The sequence below is a fragment of the Lytechinus variegatus genome, chromosome 4, assembly GCF_018143015.1.
Source record: "Lytechinus variegatus isolate NC3 chromosome 4, Lvar_3.0, whole genome shotgun sequence".
Taxonomy (NCBI): domain Eukaryota; kingdom Metazoa; phylum Echinodermata; class Echinoidea; order Temnopleuroida; family Toxopneustidae; genus Lytechinus; species Lytechinus variegatus.
Genome location: NC_054743.1, coordinates 15,757,358 through 15,782,898, shown reverse-complemented (window position 1 = coordinate 15,782,898; position 25,541 = coordinate 15,757,358). Strand labels below are relative to the sequence as shown.

At 35.4% G+C, this 25,541-nt stretch overlaps 2 protein-coding genes across 4 annotated transcripts in view; both read right to left on the bottom strand.

Moving 5' to 3' along the window:
• The window catches only part of LOC121412827 (calcium-activated chloride channel regulator 1-like), a 16,751-nt gene extending 15,780 nt beyond the window's left edge, over positions 1-971 (bottom strand). Inside the window, exon 1 of the mRNA XM_041605588.1 lies at positions 689-971. Coding sequence (XP_041461522.1) covers positions 689-971 — 283 coding nt within the window. The remainder of the gene's footprint in view (positions 1-688) is intronic.
• LOC121413493 (protein DGCR6-like) lies at positions 872-25,541 on the bottom strand. Of its 3 annotated transcripts, XM_041606315.1 has the most exons (6): positions 25,168-25,541; positions 23,206-23,385; positions 22,485-22,645; positions 21,721-21,827; positions 20,837-21,059; positions 872-974 (listed from the first exon to the last, which is right to left on the bottom strand). In XM_041606315.1, exons 2-5 carry the CDS (start codon positions 23,343-23,345, stop codon positions 20,841-20,843), a joined length of 627 nt encoding a protein of 208 aa, XP_041462249.1. In that variant the 5' UTR covers positions 23,346-23,385; positions 25,168-25,541; the 3' UTR covers positions 872-974; positions 20,837-20,840. The 3 variants fall into 3 exon arrangements, with proteins under 3 accessions (XP_041462249.1, XP_041462248.1, XP_041462251.1); XM_041606314.1 differs by lacking the exon at positions 872-974 and having other exon boundaries at positions 19,913-21,059; XM_041606317.1 differs by lacking the exon at positions 872-974 and having other exon boundaries at positions 19,913-21,059; positions 25,453-25,533.

The window sequence follows — 25,541 nt, the reverse complement described above, 5'->3', positions numbered from 1 at the left end:
TTACTGGCCCTCTTTCCTTGGGTAAGACGTGCATGTAGCATACATTTGCTATTGGTAAATCGTCATTTTCGCTGTCAAAACACGACGAAGACGACGACATCTTATCCGCCATCGTATATTCTACAACGAATAAAAAATAAACGCGAACGAGGTTACATGCATTGTAGACGTTTGCGCGCGTTCGCGGGAGTCCTTAACACATGGGATGAATGGCGGAATTTCCAGTCGAATCAATGGTACGATTTCGCATATTATTATTTTAATTTTGAGGTCAGGAGCAGAATTTAGCGATGGCAACATGTTGCATGTATTCACTCATAATATTTTACATATTATCATGTCCAAGGACCGTGGTTGCATTTGCCGCCCCACGGAAATGAAAAACGAGAGACATTTTCCTTGTCCATCCCACAGTCTAATAGGCATATGATCCACCAACTGGCCTGAGCAGGCGGTTCCCACCGCCAAACTTAAACAACTTCAATTTAATTAGCCGAATGAAAGAACTGATTTAGATTGTTTGAAATGAGATGAGGAATTGATTTGCATGTTTATATCAGGACCAGAGATGAGTTGATGGGTAAAATGTAAAAAAAAATGTAAACTCTAGCACAGTCATATGAATACTCTCTCTTTCTCTCTCAAAGATGATGTTATGGGTTGTTATCCAAAATAATCAAGTGCTCACCGGTAGGGCCATATTTGCCTTCTCGGTACATTTCTTGAAGAATATATCTTGGTGTAATGTGCATCAGATAACCTTCTTTCCCACATCCTGCAAAGTTATCTACAAACGGTTCATCATCTGGAAAGTCGTGCACTACGATGTTCGCCGACTCTAACGTTTCGGTCCGAGCAAACTGATATTGGCTCTGTACGGACCAGGTGTTTGGGACAAGAATCTTGATGTGTTTCCAGTAGACATGCTGCTTGCTGGCGAGGTATAGACGCTGAGATGCTGACGTAAACATCGTCTGAAAGAGGAGAGGATAAATTGAAAAGAACGATGAATAAATTGATATAAACAATAAATCACATTTTTTGAAATTCACCATAATTTTCGACGGAAATCCCCTGTCTTCGTAAGTTTTCAATGGGGTATCAAATTAATAAAGGTGCAGCACATCTTCAGACAGCTATGTTTGTTATTACATGGACCTACTACTCTGAGGTCATGGCTATAACTGACTGAGGATGCATGCCCTTTATATAGATAACCATAAGGGTGTGGTAAACGCGCGTAAAGCAATAAGAAATAAAACAATTTTTTCAACAGAAAAAAGAAAATCAAATTATAAATAAATATTTGATATATTCTTAGAAGAAATAAAATGGAGAGCAAATATAAAAATAGTATTTTTGAAAAAAAAATGCAAAAAGAAGATTGAAAAGTCAAATTAGACACAATGTTTGCTTACTACAGTATTGAACATGTAGGATCTAAAATTCTTTCATGCTACATATACTTATATAATGTTAACAATTTTTTATGTTGAAATTTAATGTGTATCCTGCTTTTTTTGCTTCATGTTTTTTGTTCAATGTACCATGTGTACAGTGACGATGTAAATAAGTACATACAAAAAAGAGCATTTTACAACCAGAGTGAATGCTATGAATGTTATCTTATACCAAAATAGGGTAAATCGGATAGGGGGTGGGGCTTCAGTCCATGCACCCCTGTTGCAGTCAGTAAGCATGGTAAGGGAAGCCTGCATTAATTACTGTTATTGTTGTTGTTGTTAATTGTCATACGTCAGCCCAGCCATTCCATATATATGTTGCCATTTGTTTTAAAAAAATCGTAGGCATTTATTTCCTTAATAATTTTTATTCGTCGTTCTATAACCTTTTTATTATACATTTTTATTTCTGCTCATTTCATTTCATAAATGTAATTCATCATTTACCATCGTAATGATGCTCTAATAAAATCAAGTTAACATTCTATGCAATAAAAAATGCAATATAAAACTTACAAAATAAAGTGGCAAAGATTGACTTTGAAGGCAAACATCATAAAAATCAGACAAATATATTGTAACATAGACAGATAATTTCTGAGCGATCAAAATATTCACAAATTATGAAATCGAGGGAGATATATATGATATAAAGAGAGAGGGAGAGAAGAGAGAGAGAGGGAGTAACTATAATGTAAACTAGATTTTAATTCGTCATGAGGTCGAAATAGATGGTCGTTACTTTTCATTCAGTGTCGGTTAATGTTGATGAAGTGAATTATTTAGATAAGCTGTCCTTGATAATCTCGATCATAGACATCATGGGAATAAATTTAGACTATGACTAAAGTGATTATTACAATGGTAATAATAATCGTGATGATCATCATGATCATGATGAAAGGCAGCAAGTACAAAGTGATGTTTGAGGCACATGATACAGCTTGAACATTCCTCAAAAAAAATCAGACGATTTTACCGAGATTGGCTTACTCAAAATTGCACAATGAGGCGCCTTAAATTTTACAGCAGGTACTTTTTTCACTTGAGAGTTCATTGTTGATTTTTTTATTTTAAAAATTCATGTGAAAGTTTTTCGTGGGAAATTTTGCAAAATTACTCAAAATTTCTGCAAATTTTCTAATAAATTTCAATTCAGTCCGGCAAGAATTTTAACAATGCCAGTGAGTGTCAATTTCACGGCATTTACTTGAAAAATCATTGGTGATTTTTTTTTCTAATGTGTAATCAAAATTTATGCGAAATATCTTCAAAATTTCTATAAAGTTGCCAACAGTAATTATCACAATACCAATGGCTGTCGATTTCACATCATTAACTTGAATACAGATCGTTTTTGTTTTTTTATAAAAAGAAATGTAAAAAATATCTATGGAAACTTTCTTTAGATTTTCGGAAATTTTTTACAAAGTTTACACAAAATTCCCACAAGAATTTTAACGATGCTATATCGGGTAACAATTTGACAGCTTTTAATTGAAAATTCATTTCGGATATTTATGAAAAATATATATATAAATTTTGTATACCAATTTTTCGTAAAATTTCTGACAAGAAATCGCACAATGCGGCTTCAATTTCGCTAAAGGTTTTTGAAAATTCGTTGTACAGTTCGTGTTATGAAGGAAAACTGACCAAAAGGAAAGAAAAAAAAATGGAAATTCCACAAAATGCTCGAAAATAAAATTTGCAAGTTGCAAATTTTATTTTCGAGCATTTTGTGAAATTGCATCCCAAGAGCGTAAAATCTCAAAGCAGATACTTGAAAATTCATTATTAACGTTTTGTAAAGTGAAAATAACAAAAAAAATTACTGGAAAATTCCGAAAAATGTCCTACATAAAAGTATACAAAGCAAATGGGCTTCAAATTCGGTTACACTTCGTAATTCCGAAGCTTCGTAATTCCGAAGGTTCTTTATTCCGAAGGTTCGTAATTCCGAAACACGTAAATTGCCTATACCTCGATGTTCGTTAATCCGAAAACGAAAAAGGGTTCGTTAATCCGAACATTTGTGGCGTAATTCCGACGATTCGTTATTCCGAAGGTTCGATAATCCGAAAACGAAATAAGGTTCGTTGTTCCGAAGGTTCGTTAATCCGAAAACGAAATAAGGTTCGTTGTTCCGAAGGTTCGTTAATCCGAAAACGGAAAAAGGTTCGTTATTCCGAAGGTTCGTTGATCCGAAAACGAAATAAGGTTCGTTTTTCCGAAGGTTCGTTAATCCGAAAACGAAATAAGGTTCGTTTTTCCGAAGGTTCGTTAATCCGAAAACGAAATAAGGTTCGTTAATCCGAAAACAAAATAAGGTTCGTTAATCCGAAAACAAAATAAGGTTCGTTAATCCGAAAAATGAAAACCGGGAAAGCAGAGGCAGAGGCAAGGGGAGGGGGGCGGGGGACACTGTTGCCGTTCAATTATCATATGAGGATGGGAAGGCAAGGGCGGCCGAACGAATTTTCGTTGGGGGTAAAGCCAAAAAATGAAACTCATACGTCAAAATGGGCATTTTGGTGATATTTTCACCTTAAGATTATCATCTGCTTGAAGTCATTGTGTGTTTGATAGTGATTAAGTAGAGAAAAACTTTTTTGAAGTGACTTCTTATTATGGCAAAATGTATATTTAGGCTTTATTTTTCGGGAGAATATAATGAGCGAGCGGCTTGGTAAAACAAATTCAGAGGTGAAGTTGTATAACGTTTTTTGTGGTCAATTATTCTTAAAATGGCATTATTGCGAGGTGTTGCGAGCGTGAATCACAAGCTAAAACTTTAGGTTATTTGAATAAAAAATGAAAATTAGTTTTTAAAAATCCGAGCAGATTTCTGCTGTCATTAAAAAGATGTGCATCTAACTAAAGAATTAACACGAGCGCAAAACGCAAGCTTAAACATACTGACCAGAAAAGGAACCTGTTAAAAAAGCATTTAGTGACCTCTTTAGGATGCATATTTCACCAATCGAATGAGAGTGCAAAGCGCCAGCTGAAATTTTTCAATATTCCAGCCTGAAAACTTAACTTGTATACTTTAAAAAGAGTATTTTATTTCGAAAAAAACATGAATAACGGCATATTTATTTTTGAAAAAGGAACTTTCCCATATTGGAAAATATTAATTCCCTGTTTTTTATTTCCTTTTTGATGCCCCCTGCCTCCCTCCCGGCGGATCCAACTTTCGTCAAATAGAGGGGGGGCAATTTGTTTTAGCCATATTTTCCTTGATCGGCAGTTTAAAGTTGATTTTTTTTTGTTTCTTTGAAAGGGTAGTCCTAACAGTCAATAATTAGCTTTATCCTTATAAAATAAAGTAAATATGTAATAACATGATAAACCCTTTTTAAATAATGCGAGCGCGAGCTATATATTTTTGTTAATATGATGGGCAATATGTTTGTGATCTTCAAAGCGAGATGCCTATGCAACTAAATTTAGATAATAACTGCTAGCAAGAAGCGCGAACAGAATTTTTAAATATATAAGCTCTGACCTGATCTAAAGGGGACATTTTAAGAACTTTTTGCAGTTAGCCATGAAGACGATGCGTGTTTTAACCAATGGCGGCGGAACGTTTTTTTTTTTGGGGGGGGCAAAGCAAACAAAAAGGGGCCAATAGGGGCAATTTGGTGCAAACGGATATTTTCACCATTAGATTATCATCTGTGTAAAGAGGTTGTGTGTTTTGTAGTAACTAAATTGAGCACAATTTTTTAAGTGATCACTAAAGTTATATATTTACGTTTCATTTCTGCGAGCGTAGAGAGCAAGCGGTTTGGGGGGGAAATTTGGGGGGGAAATCATATCTGAAGATGTCAATTCACCTTTTTGGTCAATTACTGTTAAAAGGGCATCCTTGTGAGATGTTGCGAGCGAATCACGTGCTCAAACTTTTGGAAATTTCATGTGGGCCTAGAATGATAATATTGATATAGATATCATTTACCCAGGGAAGCCACTTCAGTTCTGAAAACTATTCTCCCAGCTATTATTATTTTTTTACAAGAATGCTTAGAACACGTAGAATGTCCAGTTTTCAGGTTGGAAATCGGAAAAATTTGGCTCACGTTTCTCGCCCGCATCAATTATTTTTTATTGAGCAACTCATTCTATTCCTGGTTACAAAAAAGAAGTATGAAATGTCCAGTTTTCAGGTTGGAATATCACAAATTTTAAGCTTGCGGTTCGCGCTCTCATTATTTATTTCGTGAGATATACATTCTATTCATGAGTCACTAAATGCAGTCCTTAAAAGATTACTTTCTGAAGCCTGTTGCATAAAACTTTTTACCTGAGAAAACTCTGGTAAAAACTGAAAACTAAGGTTAGTCTGATTTCCGCCATTGACTTTAGCACAGGGCAAAAACTCCTGTAAAAACAACCTGAGTTTTCTCAGGTAAAAAGTTTCATGCAACGGGCCCCAGGTCAGTATATAAACAAATTACAGCTCGCCCTCGCATTAATTCTTTAGAAAGATACACATCTTTCTCACGATTACAAAAAATGCTCCGAATGCTCACTTCACGTCTTGTTACATGAAATGTTTCAGCTTGCGATTCGCACTTTCAACATATCACAAGGATCATTATTAGTATTATTTTTATTACCAGCAGAAGCTGTTATTAAAAATGACATCCCCTCCAATACAAATCCTATTATCTAGAGGTTGCTCGCACGCTTCCAACACACTTGATCCCCTGCATCTTTAATTAAACCATTTGCTTATAGGCAGCAATTGCTCAGATAAAATCGAAATTAGCCTATGCTTGATCAGGGCACCATTCTTAATGAAATACATGCTTTGGCCCCAACACACGCATGTATCATCGATCGTTATTACTATCATTGCATAATATCGTGTAATCTTGTAATGACAACATCGTTTTTGTTACCAAAATGAATTATTTTCATTTTCGGAAATACGAACCTTATTTAATTTTCGGATTAACGAACCTTATTTCGTTTTCGGATTAACGAACCTTATTTCGTTTTCGGATTAACGAACCTTATTTCGTTTTCGGATTAACGAACCTTCGGAATTACGAACCTTATTTCGTTTTCGGATTAACGAACCTTCGGAATTACGAACCTTATTTTGTTTTCGAATTAGCGAACCTTCGGAATTACGAACCTTATTTCGTTTTCGGATTAACGAACCTTCGGAATTACGAACCTTATTTCGTTTTCGGATTGACGAACCTTCGGAATTACGAACCTTCGGAAATACGAACCTTCGGAATAACCGAACCTTCGGAATTACGAAGCTTCGGAATCACGAATGTATGCGTTCAAATTCACACCAAGTACGTCCAATCAACTAATGAACATTTTCCACCTAAAATTTCTCAAAAATTAGTTCCAGAACAATTTCGCAAAAACTTCAACAGTTAATAGCACATTGATGCTTTGGTCAAAAGAGAAAAATAAGTGCACACGGTTTCGGGTTTTTTTTTTGTAAAGAATTGTCTCGGCTACAATCACATCAAAATTTGAAAGAAAAACCGACAATTATTAACGGAGATACATTTTTAGGACGTTCAACCCAGTCTCTGTTACTTCTTCCTTACGTAATTACCGCAAGATTGATAAAGCTCAATTCAGTAATGCTTTACTTGACTTAGTTTCATCTCAACCAGAAGATTTAGATAATGTGTCTCTCTTTGACTGGTATGTTTCTGGTGTCACTAAGGTATTGGATACCTGTGCACCATCTTCAACCAAGTCCCGCCCTCTGAAGCGACGTAGACCCTGGTTTGATCAATCTGTACTTGTTGCTCGCCAGCACCGACATAAAGCAGAACGTAAATGGCGTAAAACACGACTAGACTCAGATCGCACATTGTTCATAGAAGCTAATAGGAATGTATGCCAAATCATTGATACCGCTAAAGAAGATTTCTTAAAAGATAAGTTAGGTTCGTGTTCTGTCAAGGAGGTATATCAGATCATTCATTCACTTTTGAACAAGAAGTCGAATCAACTTCCCTTATATGAATCTGCACCCAGATTAGCTCATCAATTCTCTTTGTTTTTTGTCAACAAGATAAGGAGAATAAGAGCTGAACTTGATGCATGTACTGTTAACATTCAGCTTACTGATATTGAAAACCATACTATTCCACTTTTCACAGAATTTCAGGCGCTTTCTCAGTCAAATGTATCCAGAATCATTATGTCTTCTGCTACTAAATCCTCTCGTCTTGACCCCATTCCTACATGGATTTTGAAAGAAAATATCGTTCATTTATTACCATTGCTCACAAATGTAATCAATCAATCTCTTTCCACAGGTATTTTCCCTGACCAAGCACATTCAGCAATCATCAAACCTTTTTTGAAGAAATCAGGGTTGGATGTAAATGATATCAGTAATTATAGACCGGTCTCAAACTTATCATTTCTAGGTAAACTCATCGAGAAGGCGGCATGTACTCAACTAGCTGATCATATTGAGTCTAATAATATTCTTGATCCTCTCCAATCTGCCTATAGGCCAGGTCACAGCACCGAGTCTGCTCTGATCAAAGTAAAAAATGACATCATGTTTTCTCTCGACTCTAATAATGTAGTTTTCATGGTGCTGTTAGATTTATCTGCCGCGTTTGATACAATAGATCATAACATTTTCATATCCCGGTTATTTAATAGAATAGGCATTAGGTCCACAGTCTTATCCTGGTTTCAATCATACCTGTCTGGATGGACTTCGCAAGTTGATATTGATGGCACATTGTCAAACCCCATAACTCTAGAATTTGGACTCCCTCAGGGGTCAATAGTCGGACCCATAGGCTACTCAATATATACTCTTCCAGTTGGTGATATCATCCGAAATCACTGTATCAATTATCATTTTTACGCTGATGACATACAATTATATGTTTCTTTTGATCCGAAGACTCCTGGAGCTCTCAATAATGCACTGGTTAAACTCCAGAATTGTATATCAGATATAAGACAGTGGATGATAGTGAATAAACTAAAACTTAATGATAATAAAACTGAATTTTTTGTTGCGGCCTCTACTTATAACTTGCGCAATCTTCCAAATGTTCAACTTGATGTTGATGGTACACTCATTAGACCATCAGAAAAAATACGAAACCTTGGTGTCATATTTGATTCCCGCATGTCAATGTCGTACCATATCTCTCATATCTGTAGCACAGTCACTTTTTATTTAAGGAACATTTCTAGAATCAGAAGGTTTATTGACCAGTCTGCCTGTCACAATGCTGTTCGTTCATTGGTTCTGTCTCGTATTGATTATTGCAATGGGCTCCTTTCTACAATTCCCTCTAATCAATTGGTCCGTGTTCAACGACTACAAAATTGGGCAGCACGATTAATTCTACAGGTTTCCCGGGATCATCCTTCCCAACCACTCTTTAATTCTCTTCACTGGCTTCCTTTTAAACAGAGAATTACATTCAAATTACTCGTGATTGTCTACAAAACACTGAATAAACAGGCTCCACAGTATTTAAGTAACTGCTTGAATCTGTATAGACCAACTAGAGCTCTTAGATCGGCCAGTGATCACCTTCGCCTCACATATTCATTAACTCGTACATTAGCTGGTGACAGAACTTTTACGGTGTCGGCTTCAAAATCCTGGAACAACCTCCCACTAATAATTAGACAGTCTCCATCATTAGCAATCTTCAAAAAGTCATTAAAAACTCATCTCTTTAATACTTTGTAGTTTTTTAAATATTACATCTTATTCATTGTAAGCGCTTTGGGCCTAATGGGAAAAGCGCAGTACAAATAATAAGTAATAATAATAATAATACCATAATAACATTTATGTTGGTGCGCATCATGATCTGCGCATATTTTACACTATAGATGAACAGCTAGGACATTAATCAGCTGTAGGTATGAGCTGATTATTCTTTTTATCTGCACTAATATAAACTGCAGGTCCGATGAAGCTAATAAAGTGGAATTATTCCATGGTCCATTTTTTTATTCCTCTACAATTTTAAAATAATTTACTCTGTAGTGCTGCAAAGTATGACGAATATGACCCCGAGTTGAATAAATGGTAGAGTGTTTTTCTTTCCTCACATACATGACATAGATACAAAGCGTTTGTGTTTTAAAAAGCATTTTCCGTAATATAAGTGCCGATAGTTTGAAATCAAGCACATGAACCCATATTTTCTTCATGTTTGCACCTCTTAAGGTACACCCTCCTCTATATAAAACGTTGCAACGTTTAGTGAAAATGATTTGTCACCTTTACGATTTGCTATGTTTATTAGCGATTTCAAAGAATTTATCAGTGAACAATATGGTGGAATTGATGTTTAACCCGAGAAGCTTAATTCATTATTACAAGATCATGGAATTCATGTGTACATGAAGTTGTTCACATTTACTTTATGCAGAAAATTGTTATATTCTCCCGTGGCCAAGTGCATGAGAAAAACGGGTTCTTTTACATTGATAACCAGGCTCGTGACGTATGGTAGATGACTTTGTAATCTTGGAATTAACTTCAATTATAATAATTCATTTCGGAAAGCTCAAGCAAAACAACTGAATCTAGGAAGAAGAACAATGTATAGCATGTTGAATAAGATTTATCATCTTGATTTACCAGTGGATATCGAAATTGAATTATTTGATCAACTTGTTTTACCCATACTCCTACATGGGTCAGAAATATTAGGTTTTGATGTGATTAGAGATCTAGAAGTATTCACATGAAATTTTGCAAGAAGATTCGTAAAGTTAATAAATCAACAGCAAACTGCATGGTTTTACTTTTAGGGAACTTTGGAAGATTCAAATTAAAGAAATATATTAAAAATAGAATGATAAACTTCTGGTATGGATTAGTTCACAATAGTTAAACAAAAATATCTGGTATGATTTATGAGATAGGAAAGATACTTTCTGATCATATCAGACAAGTTGGTTAAAGAAGATAAAGCAAACTCTTGATAGATTGCCCATGACAAATTGAGATGACATTTTTGATTTCTCTAGCAGAAATTGGATAAAACAAGCTGTAGATCTACAAATAAAGGATTCCAAGTTGCAAAATTGGTTTACGTTCATACACGTAAACTTTCTGTGTGGACTAGAAAGTTACCTCATCAATATGAATAAAAAAGATGGAATTACTCTTTGTAGATTCCTTTGTGGAAATCATCGGCTTCCTATTGTCTCAATAAGATATGAGAACCGTCAAAGAAACATGAGGCTTTGTACATTATGCAACCATCAATAAATTGGTGATGAATTCCACTATCTAAAATTTTTACTTTGCATTTCTTTTATTTGTTCTCCATTTCATTTACATCATATATCGAATAAAGAATTTAACAAAAAATTAAGTGACAATCAAAAGTGGGGTGGTAAAATAAACTGGGCATGTACACCCCAAGCGCTTGGTTGTGGGGAAGTGTAAATTTTAAAAAGATATCATGTATATTAAAAAAATCAACATGTCATTTTATTTCATCCTGGATTACTCATTTTATTTTTTTTTAATTATCTATCGGCGTCTAATGATATCTGAAAGGAATGGTTTCATTCAATAACAATATGCATAAGTAAATTCAGGGAGAAAAAAAATTGGTCATTATGCGTATAAATACAATAAAAAAAATTTGTTACCATTGATAACAGATTCCATTTCCCTCACCTGACACGGAAATATATCCCCACCCCATGGGGATAAATAGGAATCGCTTCAATCACGATGATAATCATTATCATCACTACATGGTGATAATGATGATGATGATGATGATGATGATAATGATAATACTACTACTAATAATAATAATGATATTATATACTATGATTGTCATATGATTCATTGTTAAAATATGATGTTCGACCTTAAATTATTGGTGGATGGTATATTGAGGGAAGCATATACCCTTATCACCTCCGGGATCGAAACCCATTTCCCCTATTACAAACAAATAAAGATTGTAATTTAAATCGAGAAAGAAGCAATGTTATCTTTATGTAATTTTATTTCTAGATTTTACATCACGTTCTTGAATATGTTTTATGTTTTTATTAGGTAGAAATAAATTATCGAAACCAATTTCCCCTATTACAAACAAATATAGATTGTAATTTAAATCGAGAAAGAAGCAATGTTATCTTTATGTAATTTTATTTCTAGATTTACATCACGTTCTTGAATATGTTTTATGTTTTTATTAGGTAGAAATAAATTATCGAAACCCATTTCCCCTATTACAAACAAATATAGATTGTAATTTAAATCGAGAAAGAAGCAATGTTATCTTTATGTAATTTTATTTCTAGATTTTACATCACGTTCTTGAATATGTTTTATGTTTTTATTAGGTAGAAATAAATTATCCGCCAACTAACAATCTATTGTAATATGATGACGGGTTTGTAGGATCATCAGAGCCGTTTCGAATCCTTGTGAAAAGATGTATTTGTATTCAAGCTGCTAAGTGATGGTTGCGAACAACGCTTAGATTTGCTCCACTATTCAACGACTAGAATTCATCATTAAAACATTGGCGGCAGAAGTCAAAATTTAGGGGGGGTCCACCTGAAATTTTGGGATGGACACAGGAAACGGAATTGACAAGCAAAAAAATGAATAAATGGAATATTTCAAAATAAGGTTATCAACAAAAAAAAACCGCCCCACCTCAAATTTAGTCCCCCCCCCCCCCCCCGCTTCAGCCGCCTACTATAAAAAATTATTAGTTTTGCTAATCGGGGCTATTGTTCTTTCTTTTATACGGACCTCCTAATTAGTAAAATATCCTAGGTTGAGATCTGTTATAGCCCCAACGGAAAAGATTAGGTGCGAGAGACAAAAGGCGCAAAAAGGAATAGGAGAGGGATGAAACAAGATAAAAAATGGGTCGAAATGAAAATGTGTTTGACAGAGAGAGAGGGGGGGAAGATGGGGAGGGGTGGAAGAGGGCGTGGGAAGAGAGAAGTGATATCACAATAAATCAGGCATCATTTCATCTCGCCACCATAGAATTTTCACAATCCCCTAACTGAAAAAAAAATCAAGAGAATTTAAGAATTGCATGATACAAATGTTGTCTCAGTTTAAAACACAAACGACTTTCCTTCAAGTTAAGATTGCCCAAATCGTATTTTTTTTATACATTTACAGCCATAATTTTGAATTGTTACAATAAAAAGCGATAGATTTTCAGCACATTCCCGTTCCTGAATTATTTAAACCAGCTTTTTTTTTTACAAGATAAGCAATAATCCGTGTCTTATGTTTATATTGTGTTAATATCCTAAACCTTTTACATTCTTATGCATGAAAAAAATTCGAAGCCCTCTTTATTTGCGATAAAATCACGTCTCAAAATGAATATTGATGGGGCATGATAATTGCATTGTTTTAGGTTTGTTTGTTTTTTCTTGGGGAAAACCAAAATCATATTCCCAGAACCAACACAAACATTGAGTTAATAAACTCAAATGGCATGATATAGGGGGCCTTCATTTTGTATTATCAAGATTCTATAGACATTAATGTGGCAGAATAAAACAAGTCTACGATTGCCTTGTTTATTTTCAATCGCGTTGTCATGGTTATGATGTGTACGTGTGTAACTGATTTGATATCAATTGATCAATGCCCCTATTTGCTTTGCTTTTTCTTGTCGCATTTTGAAGAAATCAAATACCATCTGGGCGTTAATCTTTTTATGCCTTAGTGGCGGCGCAGGAGACTCGACTTTGATGTGGGCTTTTTAACTAATTGTTTGCGAGAAAGTTGAGCGACCAAGCAAAAAAAATACATTCACAATGGAAATTTTGCGTTGTAAACATTATTGTAGATATTAACACTCACTCACTGATCTATTAATGTACACACACACACCTACCCACACATATTTTTGTGCCCCTATATGCCTCTTTTTCGAAGAAAACTATTATTTTGCCTATAATTATAGATCGGACAAGCTTAACCATGAAAATTAATTTAAAATCAGGTTAAGATAAACTTTTTAATCAATTTCACCTTTTAAAATGCTTGTAAAGTTAAAATATGTAAAAAAAAAAAAGTAAAATCGCTAAATAAGTCCAATAAAACACATTTCTATTTCATATCATATCCACACCATATAAGTTATAAACTTGAATACTAACAGGATACTTGAGTGTGCCCAAAACTTAAATTCCTCTTAATATCTGAATATATGAATGGACAACATCGATAACAAGCGAATGAAAGAGTTTGTGAAGTCTCGCACTCACTATTTCTTTAGGAGTTTATCATGAAATATCAAATAATTATTAATATTACATATTACACTTATTGGCGATATTTCACATAACCAATAAACGAATCATTGCAAATGAAATCAATCAGTCTTTGTGTTTTAAATCTCCTTGTATAGAAAAGCTGATTAATTCTAAACGACATCTTTCCTGCTACAAATCTAAAATTTCAATCTATCCAATCTCCATAAACTTAGATATTGATCTATAAAATGGAATGAATTTCACATTACTTTGATGTTTTCAATGATGTTAAGATCTTCAGGAAGACTTGTGTCTATGGCAATGAGAAGGTTTGAGTAGGACCCATTGTTCAAGGTGATGATGTTTTTCTGCTCCGCTACTACTCCTAGAAGAAATACTTCAGAAAGCAGCGTTACCGAAATCAAAATCTTGTAATTCATCTTTCTCCTGTTCTCCTACGCCGAGCAAAAGTACTTTTCTCTGATGCACAACAAAGTTAACGTCTTAGAGGTTGTGATTAATAAAGCATAAACGGTTCCCAATATAACCTAGGAGGTAAATGCGATTTGAGTCGTAAAAATGAATATAAATGACGACGTGATAACTGCCAGTTTAAATGTTTTCACAGAGAAGGAACAAAGTTCTTGTTTCAGATTGATTGATGAACCAGGATGTGGCATTAAATTGCCGACCTTGATTCGTGTTTCGTTTTTAAATCTTTCAGATAACGCATAAAGAAAGACGAAGAAGACTTTTATTTACTTTTTAAAGTAAATTTTTTCATTTATAATCAAAATTTCACAAATAAAAAGATGTAATCAATGATGCATTTTCCACTAACAATGATCGTAATTCAATCATTGTTATGTAAATAACACGTAACACATGTAACACAGCAATCATTGTTAAAACAAAATTAGCATAATAAATTAATAACAGTGATAATTATTGATGAGAAGAAGAAGCCTCTAGAAAGAGGAAGATACAACAATCAATGCATAAAAATGTATATTAATACAAAAAAATATATACTTAAATTAACCATATTTTTATACAATTTAATCATCTGAAATAAAAAGTATATAAGACCACTCTTTTCAAATAAACCAAATTGTTTGTACGTTATGAAACTCAAAATCGATGACTATTCAGTTTTTTATTCTGCAAAGCCAAACAGGAATAAGATCAAGGAAACGGGATGTGCGATACAGCCAATACAATGTACATTTGAAACTGACAATGAGAAAATTTGAAAGGCGTACAGCCTCCCGACAACGACCCCTTGCATGTGGAATCAAGTATCCAATATCCGTCAAAATCAATCTTTACTTCAGAAAAAGACGCGAGAGAAGATGATGAAGAAGATCCAAATTAGCTGGTTGTATTGAAGAACACTCGATGAAAAAATGTAGAATAGTTCTTTTTTCACCACACCAGCCACAAGCCGAAGAGATGTCCGGGTTAACATGGTTAAGACGATGTAAACGCTAAGTGACGTGAGAAAACTGTGGAGGAGTTTGTATTGTGAGTCTCCATCTTTCTTGTATGATAGAAAATGGTAGATTTCAGTCCAGTTTACTTAGATGATGAAAGTATTTCTGTGCCGTGCGTGTGTAATTTCTGTTTTGGTAAGGAATTGACGGAGCCGTTGAGAATTCTGTAAGTTGTCTTGCTGGAAATTGTAAGCATATTGGGGTGTCCTTGATAAATGAGAAAGGAGACAATATTGGATCATTTAAGAAGTTGTCCAGAGCTTTCGAAAAGAGAAGACACTTGACATTTTCAGTCCATTTGTAGAGAAGTAGTTAGGGAACAGACCCGGGAAAAGATGAAGTAACAGTCCATGACTTGTTGACAGTTCGAAATCAAGGAGCCGGAGAAAAGAACGCCGTATGACGGACGAAAAAACTATAATTATTATTAATGCCGAGGTAAAACAAAAACTCCAAGAAAAGGTAGACCCCCAATGTTACATTGAAAATTAAGAGGTTTATCTCTGCGTCTGGGTCTGGCCCAGGAGCCAGCAAAGAGTCTTTCTGATTTGTACATGGTTAAGGCAAGCGGCTAATGCCCGACTAAAAAGGGCTGGAAGATTGTACGTATTTAAAATTGCATCGAAACCTTCATCTCCAGTAACAAAAACAGATATGTCATCAGAATAAGCTGAAACAGAAATACTCGTTTGTATTGGGAAGTGTAAAACATGAAGAATACTAATTTTTTGTTTATGAATAAAGGACAACCGACGTATACCGTTTTTAAAGGAAAAGGGCGTTGTCAGTGAACCGCATACTTTGATTACGGCCTCTGCGTCATTATACAATAGTTGGATAAAACATTAACCTAGAAGAAATGGCATAGACGGCGGAGGGGGGTCTCTAAAATCTATGTTGATAACCTTTTTCTGTTTTTTGCTTGTCAATTTTGTTTCCTGTGGCCCCCCCTAAAATTTCGGTTGATAACCTTTTTTTTTGTTTGCTTGTCAAACTTTTTACCTGTGTGAATCCCACCCACCCCCCCCCCCAAATAAAAAAAAAACATAGGGACGTTATGACATAATAAAACAAATCAGCTGGTGATGGCGCTACGCTATCGCATTATTTGACAGGCAAATTTTAGTGAGATCTAGATACGTAGGCCTATGCTCTTCATGAATTACAGCAAATCGTAATTTAAGTGTTCACTTTTCAAGTCAGTATTTTACTTATTTTCATCTCGGCCCTAGCTCGCACTCGTATCTGTTTAGTTAAATGACCATCCTGTTCATCGTTAAAAAAATGATTAAAATCCCATTTTTGGGGCGGAATATCAAAAATTTTCATCTCGCGCTTCGCGGTCCCATAAAATGTTTTGTTACATTCATGGCTACAAAAGTACTTAGAGTGTCCAGTTTTGGGTTGGAATACAAAAAAAAATCAGCTCGCGCTTCGCACTCGCATAAAATGCTTAGCAAAAGAACTTAGAATGTCTAAATTTAAGGTCAGAATATAATTTTATTTTTCAGCTCACGCAAAGTTGATTAGAGATGTGCAATCATACATGTACATGGTCACAAAAAGTACATAGAATCTCAAGTTCTGGGTCGAAAATTTCACAAATTGTCAGCTCGCGCTATGCGCTCCCATAAAATGTTTAGTTAGATACCCATCCTATTACCAAAAGTGCTTAGAATTTCCAAAATTCAGGTCAGAATATCAGAAATTTTCAGCTCGCGCTTCACGCTCGGATTAGTTATTTAGAGAGGTACCCAATCCTGTTCATGGTCACAAAAAATGATTTGAATCTCAAGTTTGGGTCGGAATATCAAAAAGTGTTCAGCTCGCACTTCGCACTCACATAAATGTTTAGTTAAATGCTTACGTTTAAGATTACCAAAAGAGCTTAGAATGTCCAAATTTAAAGTTAAAATATCACTTTTTTCAGCTAGCGCTCCGCGCTCGCATCAATCGTTTTCATAACATCGATACCCATCCTCTTCATGGTCACAAGAATCTCAAGTTTTGGGTTGAAATATCAAAAATTTTGAATTTGCACTCGCATGAAAAAATAAGTTTATTTAGATACCTAGCCTGATCGAGTCAGGGGTGTGCCATTTTTCGAAGCACCAAAGTCAGGTCGGACCACGGGGTGCAAAATCCTGGATACCCGCCTGCCTTATCAGATATTTCATCTTGTTTGTAAGAAAAAAAATAGATGTACATGAGATTTCATACGTAAGTGGGGACTAACCCCTAATCAAAAATCTAAAAAATCAGCTTTTAGCAGCTGACTGGGAAATATGTTGGTGAAAATATTTGTTCCACCCCCTCCCCCCCCCCCCCGCGATGTATCGTCGCCAATATGCAAAAGGATCATGTCCAGGAATCTCTCATGATCAAGATTTTTTTCTGTTAAATTCACATACATGTGTACTTGAATGAATCTTCTCCATATGTTTTAATTTACCATTTTAATCTTCTGTAGATGGGCCTAGAGCACAAACATTGAATAAACATTAACATTAAATGTTATTGTTTTGCATGCAATTGGGGATTCGCATACATTCGTAATTCCGAAGCTTCGTTATTCCGAATCCGAAGGTTCGTTAATCCGAAAACGAAATGAGGTTCGTAATTCTGAAGGTTCGTTTATCCGAAAACGAAATGATTAACGAACCTTATTTCGTTTTCAGACCAATGAACCTTCGGAACAATGAACCTTATTTCGTTTTCGGATTAAAGAACCTTCGGAATTATGAACCTCACTTCGTTTTCGGTATATCGAACCTTAGGAATAATGAACCAGGTAACGAACCTTCGGAATAACGCCACAAATGTTCGGATTAACGAACCCTTTTTACGTTTTTTCGGATTAACGAACATCGAGGTATAGGCAAATTATGTGCTGTTGTCGCTGTCATCTTTAAAGGGGAAGTTCACCCTGAAGAAAACTTTGTTGTAAAAATAGCAGAAAAGTTAGTAAAAAATATTGGTGAAGGTTAGAGGAAAATCCGTTAAAAAGAAAGAAAGTTATTTGAGTTCAAAGTTTTGGATTTGTGACGTCATAGACGAGCAGTTGCCCCATGTGTTATGTAATATAAAATGCATGAATTTCAAATTTTGTATGGTTCCTGATGACTTAATTTTATTTTCTATTCATGATCGGGTGTGAAATGATTTGTCTAATGATATACAAAAGGTACAGTAAAAACCATTTTCAATTTTCTGAGAAAATGACATTTCTTTGATTGTTTACCATTCGCTATGTATGAATGCTGCTCGCATATGACGTCACAAATCAAATAATTGAAATTGTAATAATTTTTTAATTATTTGATGAATTTTTCTCAAACCTTCGGCAATATTTTTTATTATTTTTTCTGTTATTTTTGCAATAAACATTTTGTCAGGGTGAACTTCCCCTTTAACTACTTCCCCATCTTTCTCTGCCCTCTTACCTCCCATTTCCAGCACAGAGAGAGAGGGGAAGAGAGAGGGGGGAGAGGGAGAGGAAGGAGAGGATGAAAAGGGGAAAGGCAAGACTCGCACGTTCCAAAATAACAATTTTTACCTGCTGTCATCTTATTTGCAGTCTCGAGTTTATTTTCCTCATTCACTTACGACCTTATCTCTTCACGTTCTTCCCATTCTTTATTTTATGGTCCCTTATATCTGTATAAACAGGTATTAAACGTTTAATGGGGAACTACCTCAGGTCGAAAATGATATGATTTAAAAAAAGTAGAGTAAAATGAAATGAGCAAACAATCTGAGTTATTTCATTTTTAAATTTTCATTATTTCGCAGATAATAGTTAATATATGTACATGTATGTATGTCTTCATGATTATGCCATGAACAAACGGGTGTTAACGCCCTTGCTTTCCTTTTTTTATTTTTGGGGCACAATTAACTTTGTGAATTTATTCTCTCATCTTTTTTATGTGTATGAAATCCTCTTCACAATAATTTAGTAATAATACAATTTGAATAATTTGATATCATTTGACAAAATACCAACGAAACAGAGGGGAGAAAATGACATAATCGGCTAACTCATTGTATATTCTATTCAGGATATCATGCATATATAGATGACACGTTTCAGCAAAATAACACAAAACTTGATTTGCCATGACTTCATTTTCGTCCAATTTTGAAGTAAGTAAGTTTCTTCTTCTTTTAAGGGGAGAGGGAGGGGCTTAGGCCTACTCATATTATTCAGAGTAGCTGGGAGGATACTTCTATTGACATTCACTCAAATACCTCCCCCCTCCTTTTGTCTTTTTCACTTGGTATTATTTGTATAGTGTATTATTTACCCCCACCTCCCTCCACCTTTTTCATTCATGCTCTTATAGTTTTCTTTTAGCACATGCCTCTCTTTCATGTTTTTTCCCCACATTCCTGTCTCTCATTTCTCTTCCTCTTTCCTTCTCTGCCCCTCCTAGTTGTATTTTATCACATATCCGTCTATTACGTCTGTTATTTCATTTTACTGTCTCTCTTTAATTCCCTCTCTTTCGTCATCTAACTCTCTCTCCCCCCCCCCCCCAATTTTTGTCTTCTATCACCATGGACTAGGTCCCTGCTTATACATTCTTTTTCCATAACCCCTCCTCTCTTTCTACTTCAAAGACATATTGAAATATTATGTATGTTGAATGTCGCATTAACTCATTTAACTAGCTGATATATTCATTTTTTAACATTTTATTCATATTCCTGTGCTAATGTAACTTGAATCAACATAAATGATTTATTACCCATAGTAGCAACATCAGCTTCAAAACTGTTCTTCCAATAGCCCTTGCATATTAACGCAATGCTATTATTACCCTTCTCTCTCAACTTAATGAGGGCTAAACTCGAAGGCAGAATGCCTCATTTTTAACAATTGTTGGTATGACTCCACTGGGATCGAACCCAGGACCTCCTTTTCTTGAGGCGGGCACTCTACCAATAAGCCATCATTCCTTGTTGGTATCTGTATGTTTTAAAATGCCATAAAAGAATATTGCACTCCTTTTGTACAATTATTTGCTTATTCAAAAACACAATCTGAGTTGCTTCAAACAAGGAAAAACAGGTATAAATATATACTTCAAAAATAGTCCATTGCTTTTATTGAAGATGACTGTAGCAGAGAATCTCTACCATCTCCACTCAGATCAGCTTGGTGCTGAATTCTATATGCAGTCTACACACTCTGTAGAATGACACATTCATCCTGAACCAAGAACTCCAACAGCTTTGTCCATCAGTGGTTTCAAAGGCAACCACTCCATGCAAACTGCCAGGCTCTACCACCTACATCCTGTGCAGCTTCGTGATTTATTCCAAAATGTACTTCTGGAGTCTTCACTCTGCAGAAGCATGAGTTCTTCTGAAAACAGAAAATCATGCTCGATCCAGAAAAGTTTGTCGCAAATAGTATCAACAAATCATTCAAGATCATGCTGTCTGGCAGTCTTTATCATCTTCCTTCAGTGTCTCTTGGCAATAAATTCCATGATGTACAATTGCAGTCTACACTCTTTTGAAGAATCCCTGAATCATCCTATACCACAAACTGCAACAGCTTTGTCCATCGGAGTTGGTTTCAAAGGCAAACATTTAATCAAATCGATCATTTCATACCATGCTAGCTGCCAGTCTCTGCCATTTCCATCCTGTGGAGCTTGGTAATAAATTCTAGAATGTACATCTGCAGTTTACATTCTGTAGAGTCATGAGTTCGTCTGAAACCAGGAACACCAGCTTTCTCCAGTGTTGTCTGTTGTTCTGCAGCACAGGTGTCCAGCTCTATCAAGATTCTCTCATCCATTCTCTTTGCTTCTTCAAATATTTTCTTATCCAGTGCCTGTTGTGAAATGACAGGAATTATTGAAATATTGAAACAGGTTGAATCTTTTGGGACAAAAAGACATCTGTCTCATTATTTTAGTCTGGAAATTTATTTCAATTTAGGCAATTAGATGTAATTTAGTCATTTTTTTTTATTTACACAAGGTCAACTCATGCCTTAACTTCAATATAATAACAATGAAATAAAAACTTCACTATCAAAATTGAATTTTGTAACTATTGCCAGGAGTGTCATGGAAGATACAACACTTTGAGATTTGCGCTTGTACATATGCAAAGACCCGATTTTAATTTTTACTAGGAGTAACTTGTATGAAATTGGAAGCCGGTCTAAAATACTTAATCCCATTATCCTGTAATTTATTTTCAGAAATCTGTCGTTTTGCTAAATTTATTATCCCCCACCCCTCTGACAGATCTCGAGGGCCCAGGCCTATCATGGCATCTCTGATCAAAAAAAGATATAATACACGTCTACCATTCATAAACAGCAAATATGATATGAGCTAAGTTAGCTAACATTTCTATGTGCTTCCAAATGCTCACTGTGCCTCCACAGTGCCCCTTTCAGGAACTCACTCACTTTTCATGAGTTTAGTGACACATTATTATTCAAATTGATAAAAACAACAGTAAGATTACACAATTTTACCCACCTCTTTTTCTTTCTCATTAGTGGCCTTGATACGTGGAATATTATGTGGTCTGCTCTGAGAATCTTGAATGGCTACCTGGTGTTTCTTCTGCATCTGGTATTTCTGGGCTGAAAATAGATTTGATAGTACATGTACATAAAAGTGAAATTCTCACTACTTTTGACAAGCTATTTTATATCTGAGCTAGAACTATTTTCTTTGGCGTAATAGGACTGGGTCCAGTTTCATAAATAATAGCAAACAGTCTGTTGGGACCACAAATATTTGCCCATCTTTGACTCGGTACATGAGTAAAAAACACATATTTGGAATCTTCTGATCTACTAATTGCTACATTTTTTGGTGATCATTTGGCTTATTGAAGGTCACCTAACGGCCACCACACACCACGATCTGATTTTGGAACAGATCACATTTTGCTCATTTTCTGAAAGTGTGAATAGAAAATATCATTTCATTTGAGGTTAAAATTAATTGAAAGAATGCTAATATCACCATTATGAAAGATTGCAAGCCTTAATTTTGAAGTAAAGGCCAAATTGGTTTCAAATCGTAGCCAATTGTACAACTGCTATGATGTCACTATGACTAGATATCAAATTTGCTTTTATTCTAAGAAGGATGCGATGATCAAGAATATTACACAGTAAGACATTTCATGTTTCAATAATAGCATCAAATTCTGCTACATTTTATTCCAAAATCGGGTCGCAGACCAATCGTAAGGTGTGCGGTCGCCTTTAGGCAGGGACAACTGTACTTACATTTGTGACTACTATGGAGTCTTGCTCTCTGTTCCATTAGTTTTCTCTCCATCATCTGTTGTATCTCAGAGAGATGTTGGACAATCTCAAAGACAGTTCCATCCAGCAGAGATAAAGCAAGGTTAGATATGGTCGTGTAGGGAAGTCGCTGCTGAAAATTCCTGTTTATAGAAACAATTATTGCATACCTGAATTGTGTATCCTAATCCATGATCCATTCAAATAAAGTAAAATCTGCACTTAAGTTGATCTTTTGGGACCACAGAAATCTGACTTTAATAACACATGTTTTGCATTTTCTATTGTCTGAGAAAATGCTTCAACTTAGGCCATTATTCAAATCAAGGAAGGCCCTGTAACAAAATAGCAAATCAATTGTAAATATAAATCATCAATGTGTGTCTAGATGAAATCCATCCTCAGAAATACAACTGACTATAATAATTCTTTTTACCGGTTAATCATCTAAGAATCATTCATATACTAGAATTGCCATTAATAGTGATATTACATCTAATAGATTGATTGGAAAGCCCATTATTTCTGAAAATTCTGAAACATGCTTCCTTTTATTTCAACATTTTAATTTCACAAATTGAATTAGCATCTTTATTTCAGCACAATTTCTTGGAACAGAGAGAAATCTGTTTGACTTGTATGACCTAAAAATTGCTTGAACTTAAAGAAGATTGACTAAGACAGACTGTAGTATGGTACTCACATAGGAATCTGCCGAGCCATGTCCTGTAGCTGACTTAGCATAGTATAATGACGTTCTTGCTTCTGTCTTTTGATATCCACTTCTGATATCATATAAGCCCCTTCTTGAAAACTCTCCTGCCCTGCATCCCTGGGGTCCATCTTTATGAATGGCCTTTTGTCTATGTACACTGTTGGGATACTTGAATTGAAAGGCAAACAAGCATACATATTGGTAACACGCAAGACCAGCAGGAAGCTTTTCCATACACATCAATGAATGATGCGCTTGAACATGTCACCTCCGAAAGGGACTTGGGTGTTGTAATTGATGATAAACTCAGCTTTGAAGAACACATGCAATCAAAAATAAACAAGGCCAACAGGCTTATGGGCTTGATCAGACGAACTTTTGTTTATCTTGACAAAAATAACTTTGCTCTGTTATATAAGTCGCTTGTCCGACCACAAGTTGAGTATGCCCATGCTCTGTGGAACCCTATACTGAAGAAACATATACATGCATTAGAGAACGTACAAAGAAGGGCAACAAAATTAGTCCCTGAATTAAGGAAGCTTTCCTATCCACAACGACTTAAACGGTTAAAAATCCCAACTCTGGCGTATCGAAGAGTTAGGGGTGATATGATTGAAACATATAAACACTTTAATAGTTATGATCAATGTACAAAACTTAATCTAGAAGAAAAATATAGTGAACATACCAGGGGTCACAGTAAAAAATTGTTCATACCAAGGACAAAGACCCAAAAATATAGGAATTCTTTTTATGTTAGAATACGTAAGACATGGAACAGCCTAAATAATGATGTCACTGCCCCAAGTGTGCACAGTTTTGAAGCTGCCCTGGATAGATGCTGGAAAAATGAGCCAATAAAATATGACTACGAAAGCCCTGTTCCCGGAAGTGAGCCAGCCATCTTGAGGAGGAAAAACCTAGAACTGAATACAGAGGCATAACATGCCTACATTCAGAAACTTCCCTAGGTATCCCTAGGTATCACTATAAAATGCATATCAGATGTAAAATACAAAAGTTATAAATGTAAAATATTTTATTTTTAGGGAGTGATGAGCACAACGAATGTTGCTGCCCTCTATGTCTGTTGATCAAAACAAACCCCAATTATCAAGTATAAATCCAAAGTACTCACAAGACTAATGCGACAGATGTTAGTCATCAAAAAATAGTTGTCATACATACAATAGTTTATTCTGTTAGCTTGGTGCACTACACAATCAAACAGCTAGGGCAAGAACTATTGGCATGAGTATAGCCTTGTATGACAGTCATTACAAATCACTGTCATATAGCTTTATTTTATTAGCGTTGTGTCCCTATCGCGATCAATACCTGGATGGAGCTCGTATGCTGCCGCACGTGCACGTACATGTACGACCTTGAGGCTACAGAATAGCACTCTCGGGAGCACTCTATGACACAATTCACAAAATAACAGTACATGGGGCCATATCAATGCTTTAAAGGCCAAGTCCACCTCAGAAAAATGTTGATTTGAATCAATAAGAGAAAAATCACACGAGCACAATGCTGAAAATTTCATCAAAATTGGATGTAAAATAAGAAAGTTGTAACATTCCAAAGTTTCGCTTATTTTATATGAACGAGCCAGTTACATCAAAATTTGCCCCGGGGACCTCGACACGTCTTCAGTACGTGTTCAGGCTGCCGCAGTAACATCAAAATGAGAGAGTTGATGATGTCACTCACTCACTATTTCTTTTGTTTTTTATTGTTTGAATTATACAATACATATAATTGAATTGGCCAAATCGTGGTTTAGGGAACCACTCGTAGATTTGTGTACGCGCACTTGTGTACAAAGTGAATGGAGGTGGAAATAGGGAACCGTGCGTGTGACTGAATAAAGCACTGCTGTATGAAGTGAACGGTGGTTCCCTATATCACGATAATGCCATTGAATTATATAATAAATCCTACCTGTAGATTCCCCACAGGCAGGATGGTAATGAACTCTTGGGTGGCTAGGCTAGCTAGCTCTGGCAACAGGCATCCTAGCGCGAATTGAATGAAAAGTCCCCCGAAACTCCCGGCGGCCTCATCTCAGACGTCGCCCCGGTCTTTTCATGCCAGCGTGCGCGCGCATGCAGAGCTCAGTCAGATATTTGATGATACTCGCTCTCTCATACTACTCAAAATTGTATAATCAAAATTAATAAATCGTTTGAATTTTCTTTTGTGTGTTTAAATAATAAGTGACCTCACAAATCTAACACAACTTTAGAAATGCCTGAGAAAAAGACACGTCTTGACTCCGGCTCTTTCTGTTTTCCTTTCTTGTTTGCGCATGTAAT

Bases quoted from the DNA above. Each gene is read 5' to 3' on its own strand.
- LOC121413493 (XM_041606315.1), bottom strand. From the start codon at position 23,345: ATGGACCCCAGGGATGCAGGGCAGGAGAGTTTTCAAGAAGGGGCTTAT. The intron at 22,646-23,205 runs GTGAGTACCATA...TTCTATAAACAG, and splicing joins ATGGCTCGGCAGATTCCTAT to GAATTTTCAGCAGCGACTTC. The intron at 21,060-21,720 runs GTGGGTAAAATT...ATTTCACAACAG, and splicing joins CTAATGAGAAAGAAAAAGAG to GCACTGGATAAGAAAATATT.